Source organism: Polyodon spathula, chromosome 22 (genome assembly GCF_017654505.1).
Source record: "Polyodon spathula isolate WHYD16114869_AA chromosome 22, ASM1765450v1, whole genome shotgun sequence".
NCBI classification, from domain to species: domain Eukaryota; kingdom Metazoa; phylum Chordata; class Actinopteri; order Acipenseriformes; family Polyodontidae; genus Polyodon; species Polyodon spathula.
Genome location: NC_054555.1, coordinates 11,454,758 through 11,475,334, shown reverse-complemented (window position 1 = coordinate 11,475,334; position 20,577 = coordinate 11,454,758). Strand labels below are relative to the sequence as shown.

The 20,577-nt window shown below is 35.9% G+C and overlaps 1 protein-coding gene across 3 annotated transcripts in view; it reads left to right on the top strand.

Moving 5' to 3' along the window:
• The window catches only part of LOC121297123 (teneurin-2-like), a 483,736-nt gene that overhangs the window by 299,681 nt on the left and 163,478 nt on the right, over nucleotides 1-20,577 (top strand). For all 3 annotated transcript variants that reach the window (XM_041223184.1, XM_041223185.1, XM_041223186.1), the window contains one exon: nucleotides 20,277-20,495. In XM_041223184.1, the coding sequence (XP_041079118.1) occupies nucleotides 20,277-20,495 (219 nt within the window). The remainder of the gene's footprint in view (nucleotides 1-20,276; nucleotides 20,496-20,577) is intronic.

Here is a 20,577-nt window from a genome sequence, read left to right as displayed (position 1 = left end):
TGTACAACTGCAAGTGTAGTCAGCATTTCATAATAGCCCCTTTCAAGCCCTAATTAACGATCCGGTAAAAATGTAATAACTGGGGGAATAATCTACTCGCTGAAGCATAACAATGTTTAATTCAGTTTCACGTCTTTGCCGATGTTTTAAATCGAACATCTGGTTCTGCAGCAAATACCATGAACTCTTAACTGCTTGTTAAAAGTTCACTTCACTGTCAAATACCAGTTTTGCATCATTTTTTAAAATGTATTTGTTTTTACATAACACACTCAGACATGTTCCAGAAATAATACACTGTATTTTCTTTTTTTGTAATTTAAATACCCCCCCCCCCCCCCCCCCAAAAAAAAAAAAAAAAGTCTGAAACGATTACTACAATACTTCATAGAATGTTGTGTGCTTCATAGGAGATCAGTAAGAATGACAGAGAGGTTCTGACACTAATTCCAAATTGATAATAGAGTACGCAAACAGGGGGTCGATACAGTTTAGAAAGACAACGTTCTTACTGCCGAGGCTGTGGCAGACCAAACTTTTCACAGAGTCAGCTGGATCTTTGCTTTATATTTTATTCCTATACTTTGAAAACAAATTGAAGTGTAATGGGATGCTGAAGTAGCTGTTTTCAAAAGCATGGTTTAGACTCTGCATGCAGTGTTTAAAAACCAACATGCCCTTTCCATGCCTGTAAAGATCTCTGTGCTGTGCATTTCAAAGGTTTAAATGGAAGGTTCTTTTTTTTTCCAATGTTGGTTACAAAATTTACCTTCCAACAAAAGAAAAAGGTTACAAAGGTGAGTTCTGATAATATATTATATAATATATACATATATATATATATATATTATATATATATTTTATATATTAGAAAAAAAAGTGAATGATCTCTACGAATTTGTCCGACGGCGATAATATGCCCTTGAAAGGTAGACCGTTTGAAGTTGAATGTGCTGTAAGTTTTTACCACTTGCTTTTCAGATTATGGAGACAAATGTTTTGCTGAAATTGGAATAATTTGCTGAGGGATAGCGAATGGAAGTAAAGTTCAGAAAAGAGATAGTAATAGGGAAAAAATACATACAGTAAAGATGAATCCATTAATAAATATACTGTCTTTTTATTTAATATAAATTTAATTTACAACGTTCAAAACGGTTAGGTTTTACAATATGATTATTATTATTATTATTATTATTATTTATTATTATTATTATTATTATTATTATTATTAGTAATCTTTTTTATCAAAATAATAATGTTTAAAAATTCCTCATGTTTTACTAAGATTAGCTATTTTTAAAATATGCTCATATGGAATGTACACTGTATGGGAAGCACTCTTACAAAAAACACACACGCACCCACATACATATGTGCTATAGAAGGGCTTTTAGCAGAAACTTCCTTAAATAAAATAAAAAAAAAAAAAAAAAAAAACATTTTAATCCGGAAATTTTTGAAAAACACATGTAGGGTTTTCTTTTTATATATATATAATATATATATATATATATATATATTATATATATATATATATATATATATATATATATTTTTTTTTTTTTTATATATATATATATATTTATAATCAATTATATTGGTTAAAAACATACGTGGTGACCAATAAATTAGTTAGTTACCACGGTCTCGGAAAGATTATCACCCACCACCCCCCCACACCACCCCCCCCATAACCACACTTGTTGTGTTTGTTTTGCGATTTCGCTCTTTTTAACGCCTATTGTAAAAAAAAACAAAACAAAACAAAAAAACGAGAAAATATTTGGGTTTAAAACGTTAAGAAGGCCTGGAACAGAAAGCTGGTATAACAGGTGTTGCTATATCAACGGAAGAGGTAAAAAGCTACTTGATGCAAGAGACCCAGCTTGTACTTGCATAAAGATCATTTAATGGCTGCTTTGAAAACAGAAAAAAAAAAATAGCCATACCTTTGTCTTGTTGCCAAATCTTTTTTTCCCTATACAACAGATAAAATTACTGTCATGTAATTTTAATGCAGTATTTTTATGGATAAATTAATGCAATATAACAGCTACATGTAAATATTGAAGCAGGTTATATATTATAGTCTACTGGTTATTTAAAGTGTGTAACGGCAATACTGCTAGTACCACTAATAATAATAATAATAATAATAATAATAATAATAATAATAATAATATGAGTTGTTATCTGAATAGTGGGCAGTGAGTCGTATTTCGCAAACATCGTTTAATTTACTTTCGAATGAAAAAGTTTTCTTTTGTAAACAAACAAAAAAGAAAATGACCATTTACAGCATTTAGATTGATAAAGAATGTATTGATAAAGAATATTAAACAGCTGTCTACAAAGTAATTGTTTAGTTTTAATAGCCTACCAAAAGCTATTTTTGTTTTAAACGATCTACAACTATTTACTGCTTCAGACACAAATTTCATGAAATGGTAACAAATGTTTCAACACGTTTCAATAGTCTTCTACAGTGTTACAAGATGACAATGAAACATTTGCTATCACACCCAAACTTGGCTTCTCTGCACTCATTCTTTGCTGTAAACACGTCCTTATTATTTTCAGCATTTACAGTGTTAGTTCTGTCTTTGGGTAGGCTTATCAAAGCCACTGCAGTTGTCATTGTTTTTGCTTTGTTCTTGCAAAATTAATTTAATATGTTGCCTTGTTTTATTTTATTATGTGGTGGTGGTGAAATTAAGATTTTCGCTGCCTCGTCCACAATATCGCCTTCTAAAGTGTTCATTTTTCTGCACACTGAAAGCCTGTCTGTCCACCCTGCCACTGAACCTCTGTGAACAACATCCCAGCACCGGGCTCAAATAACAAAACGGAATCTTAAGACAGAAGAATTATGGCTACAATTAAGGGGCATTTACATGGTTTTTATTTTAGTTTAAAGATCTTTTGATGGCCGAGAAAATATTTTTTTCTATGGAAATAATAGTGGCTTAAGTAAATCCAATATATCTAACAAGTAAGGGAAGCTGGAAAGTAAAGACTGCTCTGGGGTCACTTGACTGGAACTGACAGGAATGTGCCATCACTCTCACGTCCTTTCACTGTGTATCTCCCATGTCCTAGATAACAATTCTTAGTTCTTATTAATAGTCAAAGACATCCTAAATTATGTCTCTGTGATGTGCAGTATGAGCTTGGTCTACTGCAGCAGCTTGAGCTGAGTCCACTTAACTCATTTCATTTGTGAGCTAAACAGAATTTTTGCAATCTAACACCATCTCCCAGTAAGAACTATTAAATCTGTTATCGCTTCCTTATTTAAATATTCATAATTTCCATGTTAATTGAAGTCTGATGCAATGGTGTGAAAAGTTGAGTATAAATATGCATGATGAGGGGTAAACTATTTATCTGTGGAAACGGTGTGCTTGATAAGATTAATTATTCATTACACCTCCCTTTCTGGTCTAAAAGTCTGTTTGGAATTGAATTCCACATTAGGAAGGTGGTACTTTATTTTGAGCATCAGAAAACTACTATTGTAAAATTTTCATACTGTATATATACTGTACATATAACTTTGCAATGAAAGGCATTATATAATTAAACAAAAGGTGTTTGCAATTCATTCTGAAATATTGAGATGGAACCCTGCAGTAATGCATGTTCCTTAGAATAGCCCATAGCTATTGACTCATGGGGGGTACATTTAAACCTTTCCAGTACGTTAATATGAGATGCTTATAAGGAAGTATATAAAGTAACCCAGATCACATGATGAACTGTCAGTTGATATTATGAGCACTGAATTATAATCGGATATATCACACCAGATTGGATTTATCTCTCTGTAGGTCCTGAAGGCATGTATCAGAACTTGCTTTTTATACATATAGTTTATATTGAGTCAACTGGATAGTTTGATGTAAATCTTGCTGTCATGTGTAACTACAAAGATTACTGTCATTGTTGTTTATTTTGTGTAAAATTTACTATGTACAATCCATCTCTTTTTCTGTTTTGTTTCTATCTCATGTACCTATCTAAAACCTTAAATTGAAACAATTATAAAAAAGAGGAGTAGCACCGAATAGTGGACGAGTTAAATAGTTAAGTGACGGTCAGCCTCAGAAACGGGTAGATGACTAATGGCACATTACATGATTTGTGAAGTAATTGTGAAGTGAGAATGTTTCAGATGGACAGAAGTGGATTTGCGGTTGCAAACCATTATCATATAAATTACATTTTATACATTAATTTTAAACAAATGTAAAATGTCAAGCAGTTTTAAAATACAGTGCATAAACAGCAAAGTGTTATGAAATAGTATTGTTGCAATGACTATTGGACTTTGACAAAGTGCTTGTAAAACACCTATAATTTGTGCAATGGAGAAGGATACATCTCCCTAGTTTACAAGTCTCCTATTTCTGCTGGCTTGTCCTCTGTAAAGCTGTTTTGTCCAAAAGTGTCCATATATGTTACATACTTTTAAGACAATATCAGAGTTGTTTTATTTTTTTTTTTTTTTTTTTTTTTGTCCAGCATTTATTTTTTTGTAATAAATAGTGTTTACCTCAATGTATATTTTATATAGGTTATATTGCATAATCTGTGACAAGTATGCCTGAATATTCTCTTGCTTTCTTCGGTCCCTGGTGTAAAGTCAAAGATTACTTTTAAGTGGTAATATTTTCCAAAGCATAGACATTCAAAGAAGCTATTATGCATTTTTAAAATTGTTGTATATAGGTTAAATTAGAGTTCAGACAAGGGATAGCATAACTTTGCAATTATTTTCAAACAGCTTTTAAAGAAACTATTCCAGGCAAAAAAAAAAAAAAAAAGAAATAGCTACTGCTATCTGATGTTTAACATCAAAGTTATTTTTTTTTTTGATTGGCTGTTTTAAGCTTTGAAAATCTAACTTTTAATTAAAAATGGCTTATGGTTTTGTTTTTGTTTTTTTTTTGTTTTTTTTAAACATCACTAGTGCTGCACTTAGTATGAGTGAAAGAAGAAAGTGGATGTGTTGTATAATTATTGTACATAATTATAAGTGGGTCACAAAGTTGAAAGCATGCATAATGGGAACTTGCATTACAGTCTGTCCTAGTCTTATTCTTATTTGTAGCAGAGCATGAGATTGCTCAGTAAAAAACAAAGGTGCAGTACCTCCTAACAGTTTTCCAGTATTTGAGAAAGCTGTTTGTTCATTTTTAATCTATGTTCCAGTGTTGCATATATAAGCTGTATGTTGTCTGTAAAAATACCCCTTCCACCCCTTTTAAAAGATCATTTCTGAAGTGAAGTGGTGTCACAAAGACGGCTGCAGTGGGTGATGTCAGACCAGAAACAGAAACCGACTCAGAACACAGGTTTTGGAATGGTGAAGGTCCTGATGCGCAGTTTAATAATTAAACAGACAGAAAATAAAAGGTGTGTAACAAAAATAGCACACGGCTTGTGAGGCCAAAATAACTAGACAAACAAAACGAGTAGACACTAACAAAACAGGGTGGACGAACGCTACACAAAACAAGTACGGTGCTGGTGCTTCCAGCAGTCGTAGCAATTGATATTTATAATTACACTTCTCCTCTTTCTCTCTCCCGTTCTCCATTGCTGAACACACAACCCAGAGTGAGTCAAAAGATGCTGCTTTTATGCAGCTGTACCGAGACTCGATTGCTAATCAATCATTCAATTGGAGTCGCGGTACAACTTTATGTGAATTAATAAAGTGCAATTCCCCGTGCTCACATATTATTACATTTTACTTGCACGCGATGTGCTGCGCAATCCTCATGCCTAAATACAAATATACATTTTAAACACTTGTGTTACACAGATCCGTTTATATCCCGTACACCAACATTAACACACAACATACAACACAAAATACACACAGGGACAGGGCACTTTGCCAAAGGTGGTTTTAGAAATAAATGGCAGTGGACATGCAACTGGAATTTCTGATCCCTTCTTAAATTGTGGAAACTGAGTAAATAAAATATATCATAAGAGGGGGTATAACTTACAGCTGCACAGCTCCAGTGTGCCATTTTTACACCACCTTTAAATTCAACTTTTAGAAATGGTTGGAAAAAAAAAGATGTTTTAGTCAGTAAGCCTGGTACGCCATGATCTATACTACACAAAAATAGAAAAATAAGGAGATCACACATAAGATATTAAGAAATACTAAAAGAAACTGTAAACTCATTGATGAACATTTTGACTAAAAGTCTTTTTATGCCTTCAAGAAAACATTGAGAAACACTTTCATTCTAAACATACATTTTAGGATTTCTGAATTGACCACTGTTGAGTGTCTTATAGATATGGAGATATAATTATAATTATAATTATGCAGATATATAATTACTTTCTGTTTCTTGGTTATTAAACCTACGTCATCTTTTCTTTTTTGACTCGGATGTTAGCATAACCCTTGATGCAAATGTCCATTACGATGACCATTTATTTACAGCAATCGTGATTCTTGAATGAATGAGTGTTTCCCAGCCTTGGTTTGGGTTGTAACGCACTGTTTGCTTGTGCAATAATAACTCAATCTGTATCCTGTTTAATAGGCTTTGTTGAATGATCTGCGCTCTTCAAAAATGAAATGGGCACAAGCTCGGAAGATTTAAATGATTGCTCATGGCAAAGAAATGAGCAATAAAGTTGGGGTCTATAGAGAAAGAAATGAGGATTGAAAGAATGAAGAGAAAAAGAAAAAAAAAGAAAAACATTGGATGATGAATTACCATCCTTGTAGTAGTAATTTGTCACTTTCCAGATGAATGATTTCAAGCTGTCCCCGTTTCCAGTTTTTGGCCACTTGTTTCGTGGTGGACAGATGGACAACACAAGTAAAATACCAAACGTAAAAGGAGCATTCATTACCCATACATTTTTAAGAGTTGAATCACGTCCATTGATTGTGAAAAAACAAATCTTATTATTTCGGGCTCAGGTGTTCCTGTTTGGGCATCCTTCTTTCTTGTAACTTGTGGTTTGTAATCGAAGCTACCCAATTGATCCTGGTAACTGTTTCCTACACAGTTTCCTCTGATTCAGGCTCTGTTAACATTAAATGATTTGCAGTTAAATTATAGCATAATTTTTAGCATGGTAAGCAAAAAAAATTTAATAAAAAAAATACAGTTTCTTAGATGGAATAAGGGAGAAAAGTATTTATAAGTGCAGTTATATACAGGCACCTCCAACATTATTGGCACCCTTGATAAAGATGAGCAAAAAAGGCTGTATAAAATAAACAACACAGGTAATGAGCAATATCTTATGCTCAAATATGGGAAAACTATTTCATTTTATAGTAATACAATTGCTCAGAGAAAAAGTTTATTTTTAACATTTTTTTTTTTTCTCAAAAAGGTAGGTGTCAAAATTATTGGCACCCCTAAAGATTCTTATAAATAAAATCAAACAAAATTAAATCTGCATTAACATTCTACTTTTTTAAGTACATCTCAGTCTGAAAGAACTGTATTGTGGCCTTCCATGGCTTCTTGTTTCACTGTGGTATAAAAATGAGGTAACACGCATGTAAAATCCATTTCTCATCCATCACCATTTGTAAAGGAAAAGAATCAGAAATGAAAAGAGACAAATGGTTGTTGACCTTCATAAATCAGGCAATGGGTACGAAAAAATAGCTAAAACCCTAAATATACCACTTACCACTATTAAGGCAATAAATAAGAAGTTCAAAACTAGTGGAACAGTGGTAAATCTGCCTGGTAGAGGACGCAAGTGCATCTTGCCCCCACGCACAGTGAGGAAGATGGTTTGGGAGGCAAAGAAGAATCCAAGGGCCACAGTTAGAGAATTACAGAACTTGATTGCATCGTGGGGTCACCAAGTCTCCAAATCTACAATTAGACACCACCTCCATGCCAATAGCCTGTTTGGAAGGGGTGCCAGAAAAAAACCTTTATTGAGAGCAACCAACAAATGTAAGTGCCAGGAGTTTGCTAAACAGCACTGGCACTTGGATTGGAACCGGGTGCTATGGTCAGATGAGACTAAAATAGTGCTTTTTGGCCGCGCACACCAGCGGTGGGTTTGGAGTCCAAAGAAGGATGTGTATGCAGAAAAGAACCTCATACCTACTGTAAAATATGGTGGTGGATCTTTGATGTTATGGGGCTGTTTTGCTTCCACTGGTTCTGGGGCCATTGTTAAGGTCAACGACATCATGAACTCTACCAAGTACCAGAACATTTTAGCCAAAAACCTGGTTGCCTCTGCCAGGAGGCTGAAACTTGGCCGCAAGTGGATCTTCCAGCAAGACAGTGACTCCAACCACACATCAAAATCCACAAGGAAATGGTTAATTGACCACAAAATCAACATTTTGTAATGGCCATCTCATTCTCTGGACTTGAGTCCTATTGAAAACCTGTGGTTTGAATTGAAGAGGGCAGTCCATAAGCGCAGACCGAAGGATATCAAGGATCTGGAAAGATTCTGTATGGACAAATGGTCTAAGATCCCTTCCAATGTGTTCTCCAAAAATTATAGAAAAAGGCTCAGTGCTGTTATCCTTGCAAGGAGAGAGTGCACAAAGTATTGAAAACTAGGGTGCCAATAATTATATTAGGTAGACATTTTATTTTTTTGGAAACAAATTTCTAATTTGAGAAATGTGTATTTTTAGTTGATTCCCTTGAATCATTAATAAAGTACAATATATTCCACATGTTAGAAAATTACAATATAGCTCATTACCTACGTTCTTTATTTTATACAGCCTTTTTTGCTCATCTTTATCAAGGGTGCCAATAAGTTTGGAGGTGCCTTTATTTGTAAATTTTAATGTACTGAGCAATGTAACTTATTCATATACAATGCCTGTAGAAAGTCTACACCCACATTCAAAATGTTCACCTTTTGTTGCCTTATAGCCCGGAATTAAAATACATATATATATATATATATATATATATATATATATATATATATATATATATATATATATATATATATCTTATCTACACATCCTGCCCCACAACTTCCAAGTGAAAAAAATATTCTACAAATTTGTAGAAAATTAATTAAAAATAAAAACTGAAATAGCTTGGTTGGATAAGTGTCGTCCCCCGTCCCCCGTCCCCCGTCCCCCGTCCCCCTTGTAATAGCAATCCTAAATTAGCTCAGGTGTAACTAGTCACCTTAAAAATCACACACCAAGTTAACTGGCCTCCACCTGGGTTAAATTGTAGGGATTCACATGATTTCAGGATAAATTCTGCAATTCCTTTAGGTTCCCTCTGCTGGGTAGTGCATTTCAAAGCAAGGACTTATTGAAAGGCACATATCATGAGATAGTTATAAAAAAAATATCAAAGGCCTTGAATATCCCTTGGAGCACAGTCAGTACGATTATTAAGAAATGGAAGGTGTATGGCACCACAAAGACCCTGCATAGATCAGGCCATCCCTCCAAACTGGATGACTGAGCAAGAAGGAGACTGATCAGAGAGGCTACCAAGAGGCCACTGGCAACTTTGCAAGAGTACAGGCTTTTATGGCCAAAACTAGTCAAAGCGTGCATGTGACAACAATATCCCAAGCACTCCACAAATCTGACCTGTATGGTAGGGTGGCAAGAAGGAAGCCATTACTCAAGAAAGCCCACATTGAATCCCATTTGAATTATACAAAAACAGCATTCAGGAGATTCTGTAGCCCTGTGGCAAAAAAAAAATTGTGATCTGACGAAACTAAAATGGAACATTTTGGCCTAAATGCAAAGCATTATGTTTGGCCCAAACCCAACACAGTGCATCACTCAAAGAAAACCATCCCTACTGTGAAGCATGGTGGTGGCAGTATCATGTTATGGGGGTGTTTCTCAACAGCAGGGACTGGGGCACTTGTCAGGATAGAAGGGAAAATGAATGGAGCAAAGTACAGAGGAGTCCTTGAAGAAAACCTGCTGCCCTCTGCAAGAAAGCTGAAACTGGGACGGGTGTTTACCTTTCAGCATAACAACGACCCAAAGCGCACAGCCAAAGCTACAATGGAGTGTCTATGGAACAAAAAGGTAAATGTCCTAGAGTGTCCCAGTCAGAGCCCCGACCTAAATCCAACTGAAAATTTGTGGCATGACTTGAAGATTGCTGTCCATCAACACTCCCCAAGGAACTTGACAGAGCTTGAACAGTTTTGTAAAGAGGAATGGTCAAATATTGCCAAATCTAGATGTGCAAAGTTGGTAGAGACCTATCCCAACAGAGTTAAAGCACTAATTGTATTAACTCAGGGGAGTGGAGACTTAAACAATTATGATCTTTCAGTTTTGTATTTTTAATATATAATTTTTTTCTCAGTAAAAACTTTTTTCCCCTTAACAATGAGGAGTATGGTGTGTAGATAAGTGGAAAAATCCTCGTTTAAATGCATGAAACTCTACGGCACTGACAAAATGTGAAAAAATGTCAAGGGGGTACTTTCTATAGGTACCGTACATGAGTTCAGCATTCTCATTTTGTCTGATTTGTCAGCACTCGGATACCAACAATATACGTCAGTTGCATTTTACCACCCTTGTATTAAGAAACAAACCAATCCCCATTATATATATATATATATATATATATATATATATATATATATATATAATATATATATTATATATATATACTTACGTTGACAGTGTACGCTAAACGATATGTTTCGGGTAGAGAAGTTACAATGTCAAAATAAACTAATAGGTAGTGTCTGGTGTTTAGAACTAACACGTAATCTATGATTGATACAAAAGGATCCTTTTTTTTTTTTTAATAATCTGTGATCTTTAGTTGCTTTTGTGCATTTTCATTTGCAAGTGTACTGTGACATTAGGACCTTATCAAGCACTATATTCTGTAATTTTGAATACTAACTTTGGACTTTTATTTCTGAAAACTTTTTTTTTTTTTTTTTTTTTTTTTTTATATTTTGCTAAATTGCATTGCCTTTTACATTATATGCAGTTCTGTGCATGGGTAACTGTGGCAAAGTGCCTGCCCCTGTGTGTATATATAGCGATTGTACATGGAATATAAACGGGTCTGTGTAACACAAGTGTTTAAAATGTGTATTTGTGTTTAGGCACGATGATTGCACAGCACTTCAGGTGCAAGTAAAAAGTTATAATATATGAGCACGGGGAATTGCACTTTATTTATTCAGTGCATGCAGTTGTACCAAGACTCCAGTTGAATGATTGATTAGCAATCGAGTCTCGGTACAGCTGCATAAAAGCAGCATGTTTTGACTCACTCGTGGTTGTGTGTTCGGTAAGTGGAGAATGGGATTGGAGACGGAGGAAATAATAATAATAATAATAGTCGTTAAAAATAGATGTTCACTGTGTTTTGTCTGTATAGTCCATTTTGTTTGTCTGTTTGTTTTGGCTACGAGTGCCGTGTCCTGTGTCTTGTTTGTTTTTGCAACCTTTTATTTCTGCTTGTTTAAATTATTAAATGCTGAGCGGTACCATTCGCTCAGCTCCACCCACCTCCACCTCTCTGTCGTTTATTTCCTGGTTACTGTTTCTGGTCTGACGTCCCCCACTCCAGCTGTCTTTTTGACAGTAACATTTTGGTTTAAATTTGCTGTTGGGTTATTAATGGGGAATTTTAGATACTGCTACACGTACCAGGTTTAAAAGTGTGTAATAATGTATTTCAGCACATGTCAACAGTCGTCTGTTTTGGTGAGTGATATTTTTAGAATCAAATACTACTTCTGTTGAAAATATATACTACAACTGTAAGTCATCTTGGGTAAGGGCATCTGCTAAGATAAATAATAAATAAATGTCATACCATGCAAACAAAACCAACTACAATACATTTAAATAGAAGCCTACTTATTTTAAAACACAGTCCTTTCACCTATGTATTTTTGACATTGTGTTCCAAGAAAAACGGACAAGGGTTGTAGGGCCTAAATGAAACAACACCGTGTAACAAATTATTATATTTTTTTTGTTCCTGGATAATAAGTGTTATTTCCTAATTGCTTATGCCTCAAAAGTATAGAAAATGGCTATTATTCCCCACAAACTTTGCTTTTGTGACCAGGACAGTGATATTTCAAAATATCACTATTTCCAATGGGAAAACGGGCAAATGTGTGTCTTTTCGTTCACATAAAGTCAGAAAAAAACAAACATATGAATCCAAATGAACTTGTGTTTATACTAAAGTAATAGAAAAATTACTACAAAAGATTTAGAAGTGAGTAGTTTTTCGAGATTTACGATTATACTGTATTTTGAAATATCACTGTACTGGTCAAAAAAGCAAAGTTTGTGGGGAATAATAGCCTTTTTCTATACTTTTGAGGCATATGCAATTAGGAAATAACACTTACCACCCAGGAACAAAATTATTGTAAATACAGTATAATCGTAAATCTCGAAAAACTACTCACTTCTAAATCTTTTGTAGTAATTTTTCTATTACTTTAGTATAAACACAAGTTCATTTGGATTCATATGTTTTGTTTTTTTCTGACTTTATGTGAACGAAAAGACACACATTTGCCCGTTTTCCCATTGGAAATAGTGATATTTTGAAATATCACTGTCCTGGTCACAAAAGCAAAGTTTATGGGGAATAATAGCCATTTTCTATACTTTTGAGGCATAAGCAATTAGGAAATAACACTTACTACCCAGGAACAAAAATTGTGTTACATAGTGTAATCAGATAGATATGTGTCACACTCTTTTAACCCCCACTGAAGCCAAAATTGTATAGGGTCGGATATGTTCGTGCTGACTGTATAAAGTTACATACTGAGACCAGGTTGCCAGATGCTATCTGATATGAGATGGAATCCACTTTGTCTTAAATAACATTTACATCTTTCTTGTAATCAAGAGTGGAAAATATAAATCCAGTTTCTATGGTACTGTAGCTTAATTACACATCTAAATCTTGCTAACATCAATAATAATGTTTGATCATAAATGCACTGTACAGCATAACATTGACAGGATTCTATTGCATTGTATTGTATTGTATAGTCCATACTGTAATGTAATTTAATGTAATAGATAGACAGAAGGTCAGATTGTACAGACGTAAAGCTCAATTGATTTAAAGAGGTGGAGCATTTGTAAAAGAGAGTCAAATTACTAGTACATAATATTAAATAGATACATGCTTTTAGCTATGACCCTCGCTACTAAACCTTGTTTTAATAACACAAAGCAATGACCTTTTAAAATTTTTTGAAAAATAAATTACAATAGCTTAAATGCCCTCCAGCTTAATTAGAGAGGAAATTAAGTCTGTTAATTGCTGCTGGCCATCAAAGGCAGCCATTATTATTTTTCTAATTAACATAATGTAACATCTTAATTGTTCCTCGTCGTTATTTTTATTAGTTAATATATAATAGTTGTAAAGTGTTATTGAAAATACAATCGTTAATTTAGGTGTTAAAAATAGCTACTATAAAAACACACTGTTGTAGTCTTGCATATCTTAAATGATTAACTTGCTATTTTAAGTATCTGGTATTGTTTCTTTGAGTTTAGGTATATTAGGTTTTAAATTGTAATCCATTTTCCAATACTTAATTAGATATTTTTATTAATGTTTCAGGTCTTCTGAATTTTCTTCAGTTTGAAAAGTGTCTGAAAATAAAACACTCCAGTCCTGCCCAGTCCTCCATGTTGGGCCACACTGATTATATTCACCTGTGCGTTCTTGCTGGACAGAGTCCCTCTATATAATGGCATACTTAAATATTAGGGACCACATGTACGCTATTCTATAGTGTCAGAAAAACTTAAACTATAAATTCAAAGTTAAATTATGTGAAAAAATTACAGAAGTTGGTTTAAATGATCAGCGTTACACTATATATTTAGTAGGCCTACTTAAATTGTTCCGTTTTAAATGTGTGTTAATTGGTAGGCTGGTAGGTCCTGGAATTCTGTTTGGGGAAAAAGGTTCCTTTTATGTATATGTCTTTCAGTTTTGAGATAAAATATACAGTATAAGAGACTTACCCCAGCATTACATTTTAATTATGTCTTTATCGCTATGGCTTTTGAAATAGGTTATTGCATGTTTGTGTTAGTTGGTACTTTTCAAAACCTGCTGTAAAGATAGTGGTGCCATATTTAAAATTAAGCCCAGCTGTGAATGGTTGGGGTCCATGAGTTACATATGTTTCCTTTTGTGGCAGAATAGAAGTGTGGTGTTGGTGTTGGTGTTGGTGGTGGTGGGGGGGTGGGGGGGGGGGGGGGGGGGGATGGCAGGGAGGGGGTTAAATTTCTCCCTGCCAGAAAAACACGTGGGAATGTGGCTGGAGCCTTAATTGAATAAATAATGGTTAATGAGGCTCCAGCCACTTGTGTATAAAAAGGGTAATCACAGATGTTAGTAAGGTTAGTGTTGGTGTTTATGAAGGTGAAGGTGAAGGTTAGTGTTTGTGTTGATGTCTGTGCTGTGCTGGGCCGTGTTGTAGTGAAGGGTAAAATGTACAGTAGTTTTCGTGTGTTTTGTATGAACCATTTGTTTTGGCCACTGCGCCATTTTGTTTAGTGTTTTTTGTTCTTTTTTGTTAATAAACATGCACAATAGTACTTTAAGCCTGCAGCTTCTTGCCTCTGAGTCTCTCTCCCTGACAGAAACAGCCTTCCCAGTAATGCTACCCTGTTACAGCTTTGAAGACAGGAAAGTGACATCACATCTCAGTTATAAACCACACCCCTTAATTTCCTCTTTCGGAGGATTTCCTATTGTGCTAATATGACAGGGTAACGTTACTTACAATGCTCGTTTCCAGCAGGAGAGCATCTCAGAAACAGAGAGATGTAGTTTAAGTGCTTATTAAACAAATAAACAGGAACAAACAAACAAAGGCATGAGGGCCAAAATAAACAGTTTAAACAAAACACTAATGTCTGGCTGGGCATTTGCTTCACTGATCCATATACATATAAAACAAACAACATAGTGTTCATTCACCAACTCCCTACTCACAGACAAAGGATTTCTCCTCTCCTATACACCATGTGGCTGGAGCCTAATTAACTATTAATCATTCAATTAAGGCGCCAGTCACATTCTTACATGTATTCTGGCAGGGAGGAATGGGGCTGAGGTGGTCCCCTTGCTTCCTCCTTTGGCTGAGGTGGTCCTGGATCTTCTGTAAGGGGGCGCCCATTTAACCCCTTTTGTGACCCCTGGGCTTTGGTAAGGGGATGCCTGTTTAACCCCCTTGATGACCCGTGGGATTCTGTGCGGGGGTTCCCCTTTAACCCCCTTTCTACCCCCTAAGCCTGAGAGACCTTTCCCTTGTCGGGGCTCCTTTACAAAAGGTCCCTGGTGCTGAGAGCGGTGCTGGGCCCTCTGGCAGTGGCAACACTGGCAGCTACACTGGGCACTCTGGCAGGGGCAGCGACGCTGGCCACTCAGGCAGTGGCAATGGTAGGGACCCCTATGGTAGCATGCCTGGCTTCCGCCACTGCGCTCCCCTCAACATAAATGTGCAGGGGCTGCCAAGAGCAGCACAGTATCTCCACTGCTCCTACAGATGGTGGCTCCTGTTGCTCTGGCTGTCGGGATGGTGGCTATTCCTTCTCTGGCCCTTGGACAGCCAGCTACTCCTTTGGGTCTGTAGACAGCATCGGCTCATCCTTTGCTTGCCTCCAGGAGCGGCCACTCTTCCCCTTCTTCCTTCTTCAGGCAAGTAGGGTCTCCTGTTTGTGGATTTGGGCAGGTAGCACCTCCTCCTGATGTTTGAGGGGGCAACACTGCACCAAGTGCCCAAACTCCCTATGCATCAACCTTGGTCCTCGAGGCAGACAAGGAGGGCGTCCGACCCACCATCACCCGGGGTGTAGAAGACCCTGATGGACCGGCAGCAGGGGTTGGATCTGTAGGCAGAGCCAATCCTTGCCTGACTCCACCTCGTACCTCACCAAGGCCTTCATAAATTGCAGGTCTTTATTTGGGCACACGTCTCAGGGTGCCCAAAATCCCCTCACCTCCACACCACGGAGCCCCCTCTACCATCAACCGCCATTGCATGTCATCCTGGTCGTCTTCTAAAGCCTTTTTTTTTTTTTTTTTTTAAACCTGCAGTTCTGTTCTGAGGCTCCAGGGATGCTATCCCACTCGGACACCAAGTATAACAAAGGGAAGTGTACATGTGCGGCATGTTTGCCTCATTATTATTCAGTGACGACCCACACACGTAACACTTCCCCCTGATACAGCAAGTAAAAAAACATAATCACATTTTTTGTCTAGTTATATTCTGTGATCTGCATATTTTCATTTAATTGTAATCTGAGAAACTGTATGGCCTCTCGAAGCAATCCAAGAGTAGGGAATGCAATTAATTCACATATTCTACCTCATTTTATTCTTTTGTTCCTGTTCTGTTTAAAGAAGGTCTACCCTGACGTTGATTGACTCCTAGTAAATTGCTTGGGTAGAAGACAGTGAGGGGCAGAGATAGAGAAACAGCAATCGGCACCAAATGTTTCACTTATTGATTGACAAGCAGCAGAGATGGTTGGTAGGAAGATAAATTGGTCAACAAGTCCCATTTGACAGCATCAGAGATTCAGAAACTGTTCTTGCTAATTTATCATGGGGCACACTGCCATTTAAAGAGACTTTTGATTGGACTGTTCTGCTGTAATGAGTGCTTGGTTCCTCAGACGTATACATGCATGCACAAAGTTAGAACAAGCCTCTTTGACAGACACAGTGCTATACTGTAGGATTGCTTATTTAACACGGTTACACCAGGTTGTAGAAATGTAAATGGAATGTATCATTTTTTAATATAGGTTGGTTTTCTGAATGTAATTATATGAGTGCATTCAAGCCACATGTTTAAACTGATACCGGTATTGTATAATGTTTCATTATGGAACAATTCTGTTCATTTTATATTATACCGGTATTGTATATGGAAAAATATATATGTTCTTTTTATATATATATATATATATTATATATATATATATATTATATATATATATTAACACAATATATATATATATATATATATAATGCCTTATTACCTAATATATATTTAATATTGGACTTTATCGATAACTAACACACCATTAGAAAATCACACTGTTCCACTTTCACTTTCCTTTCCTGTTCGCTAATGACATTCATAAACTGCTGCCGCATGCTGTTTTCTAATAGTGACAGAGAGGCAACGAGGTTTCATGGAGGAAGGCAGTTGGTGTGCCTGCATCTCAAGCTAGCGTTAGTAAACCAACTAGACAATAAACCATGTCTGATAGTGTACAGAGACCATGGAAGAACACAATAATCTGATGGAATCTGATCATTTTTCAGAAAAAAATGGTGCCTGTGAATGCTTATACAGAAGATGCCTCACATGGTGTGTCATGGTAAAAGGTCACTTTTGATGTTCTTTGACCTAATTGTGGGGATGTCCTGGAGAAAAAGGAAACGTTATGTTATTATGATTTTAAATCTTGTTTTAACCTCTTTCGTCATTGACAAAAGAGGCTGAGTAACCCCTGTTTGTCCACTTGAGCTGGAATGACCCAAATATACCACAGGTCTTCAGAAAATGTAGAAAAATGCCGGAAACCTTAGCACTTATTGTTGGAAATGGGTTTAACATGCCTGCAAGGTAATTCAAACAAGCTTTCCAGTTAGTAATTACACATCAAATTTTCACTTGTTCATTATTCAAGGTGTGATATTTCCCACCTACTGTACCGCCTAGGTTGTACTGTGTGTGGCATTAATTAGAATACAGTCACATGAGCCTGCTTTCTCTGAACAGTTCCTATCGCTGATAAAGGAGATAAGCAAATATAAACTGAGAAAAGATGTGCCAGTTCAAACTGACATTTTATTTGTATAACCTTTATTTTATTTCTTGTAATAGTGAAGTCTTGAATTTATTATAAACAGGAAAGGTTTTTTTCATATGCAAATACATATTAATTCACAACATATTGTAATATATATATATTATATATATATATATATATATATATATATATATATATATATATATATATATATATATATATATATATATATAGATGGGCTTCAGTGAGTTACAGGAAAATAATTCCATCTAGGGTTAATGTGACATCAAAAACTATGAGACCGTCATATTAGTATCTGTAATAATAAAAAATAAAAAAAAAAGACAATAAACGGGTGTTAAGGTTAAAATTGCAAATTAATTTAATGAATATTAGTAATGTAAATTAAGTCAATATTAAAGGATCTTAAATATCATTTTAGAGAAAGGAGTCTATTAAAACAAGTATTAAATGTGCTGCACACTGCTGAGAATAAGACTGAATCCCAGGGCAGAGATTAAAATCCATTCAAACTTCCTTTGGAACAGTCTTGCAAAACTTGAGTGTAGCTAGTGTGTTGGAAGATCCCAATAGATCCCTTCCTTACCTAGACTACACTGCTGTGTTTGAAACACCCCTTCTGGTTGTATATCAGAGATGCATCTGAAGAGACATTTGCCCATTGCTTTGCCACCTTCTGCTTTTGTTCTAGGTTTAATCATGGCATATCTATAGGCTTGGAGGGGTCAGATGCCATCAACAAGTGGAAACGAGTTAAAATGACAGCTTTAAACACTCCATCATGAAATCTGAATAAAAACAGATAAATGGTCTGTGTTACTCATTGCATGAACTTTTATTTTAATGCCTTTAATGTTGTGTCCATGTACAGACCTTAACTGATGATTTCTACATTTCTTACTGGTATTGTCAAGCCAAATTTTATTGTGTAAAGTGAAGAAAGAAACTGAACAAAACTCATAGTAACAAGTTCAACAGATGGCACGTTGCAATATTTTGATTGTATTTCAAGATGTGCCAAGTGTCTGTTCAGGGATGTTAAGTTATTTAGTGACCAAGCAGTGTTGTTGATGATAAGTAAATATATGTGCCATCCTCGGACGTTCCTATAAAATGGACAGCATTGTGTGGTACCACCCACCTTGTCAATTGGTTTGCTTATTAAAATGTGTGGCTTTGATTTGATGAGTCCATTGTCTGTTGAGAGATGTAAGTGGGGTGAATGGGGTGACACACTCAATAAACACCCCATTAGATATAAGTGAAGCATCAGGTGGTGGTACTTTACAATTTTTGACACTTAGCAAGATTTCTCGCTCATAGAGGGGCTGTTAACAGTGCAACAGGATGCAGCTATTCTGATTAAAAAGCTAATGAAATGTGAGCCTAATGGCTTTAAGAGCCTCTCCAGGAAATAAATAAAAGTGGTGTCTCGTAATTTAAGGGTAGGCACATAAAATGAGCGTCCAAGGTTAGGAAAATGTGCTTGCCATCATGTTACAGTTTGAAAGCAGTATTCAGAGCATCCTTCTGGTGGAAATTTGAATTATATGATACTAGGTCATGGAGAATTGCTATGATTGTGTTGATAGAGTGCATGGAATTATTACAATTAATTTTCTTTCTTAACGCATAAAAGGTAAAATGTTAATTCGTCTTTGTGACTACCAACCAGCATTTTATGTAGTGGCTTTTATTTTACTCTTTAAGTAATGCTTTCTAAATAGGGCTTACGGTGATATTTTAAGGTGATAAACCAAATACAAACAGTAATTTCTTTACACAGAGAGTGGTGATGGTATGGGAATGGGTTACCTAGCCATGCTGTTGATGCCTGACTTAACAGTTCCAATTAAGATCCACCAGCTACTAGCTTTCTTATGTTTTGCTTATGGATCAGCAATCTTATTTTCCGTATAAAAAACACAATAGTAATAGCCTTAGCAATGGAATTTATCCCCAACACATACTTTAGGTTGGACAAAACCCATTGGTAATAGCTATGCGATCCATGAAATAGAGATTACTTATGTACCGGTAACTCTTTTCTTTTGCTAAAAATCTTATGCTATGTATATGCTGGTTATTTAGAACCATACTATTTCTAAAACAACTGCAGTAACAGAAAGTAAAAACTTACCATAGAATGCATCACTACTAACAGTCCAAGCTGGATTTAAGACCACCTGTGTAGAAGGACTGCCTGTCTATATAATAATGATACTCAGGATTTTTGATCATACCGGTTTGTAAAGTTCACTGTTGTAGTAAGTGGTCATAAGAAGCAAATTTGGCTGTACAATATGATGTCAGGTTGTGGTGCTTATTGTGCCTTTCACACTTTTCAGAGCTCCTGCATGTAGACCATGCCATTCTTAAGTAACCTGTAAACCCTCTATCCATTCCCCAGGTCGTGCCATTCCACCCACACCCTCATCCAGCCTCCTCCCTCCTGCCCCACCGCCCACTGGCTCCCATCATCCTTCACCAGTTGCTGTTAGAGATTGCCAGATGCGATTACTAGACAGCAACACCTCCCGTGCCATCCTGGACTCCAATCCTGACGAGTTCTCTCCCAACTCATACCTGCTGAGACCTTGTGCCGGGCCACAACACTCCTCAAGTGGGGGTAAGTAGACAATTCTTAAACCTTACCTTCAAAGAGATATCCACAACCATATGCACAATCGCATTCACTAACCAACATGTTT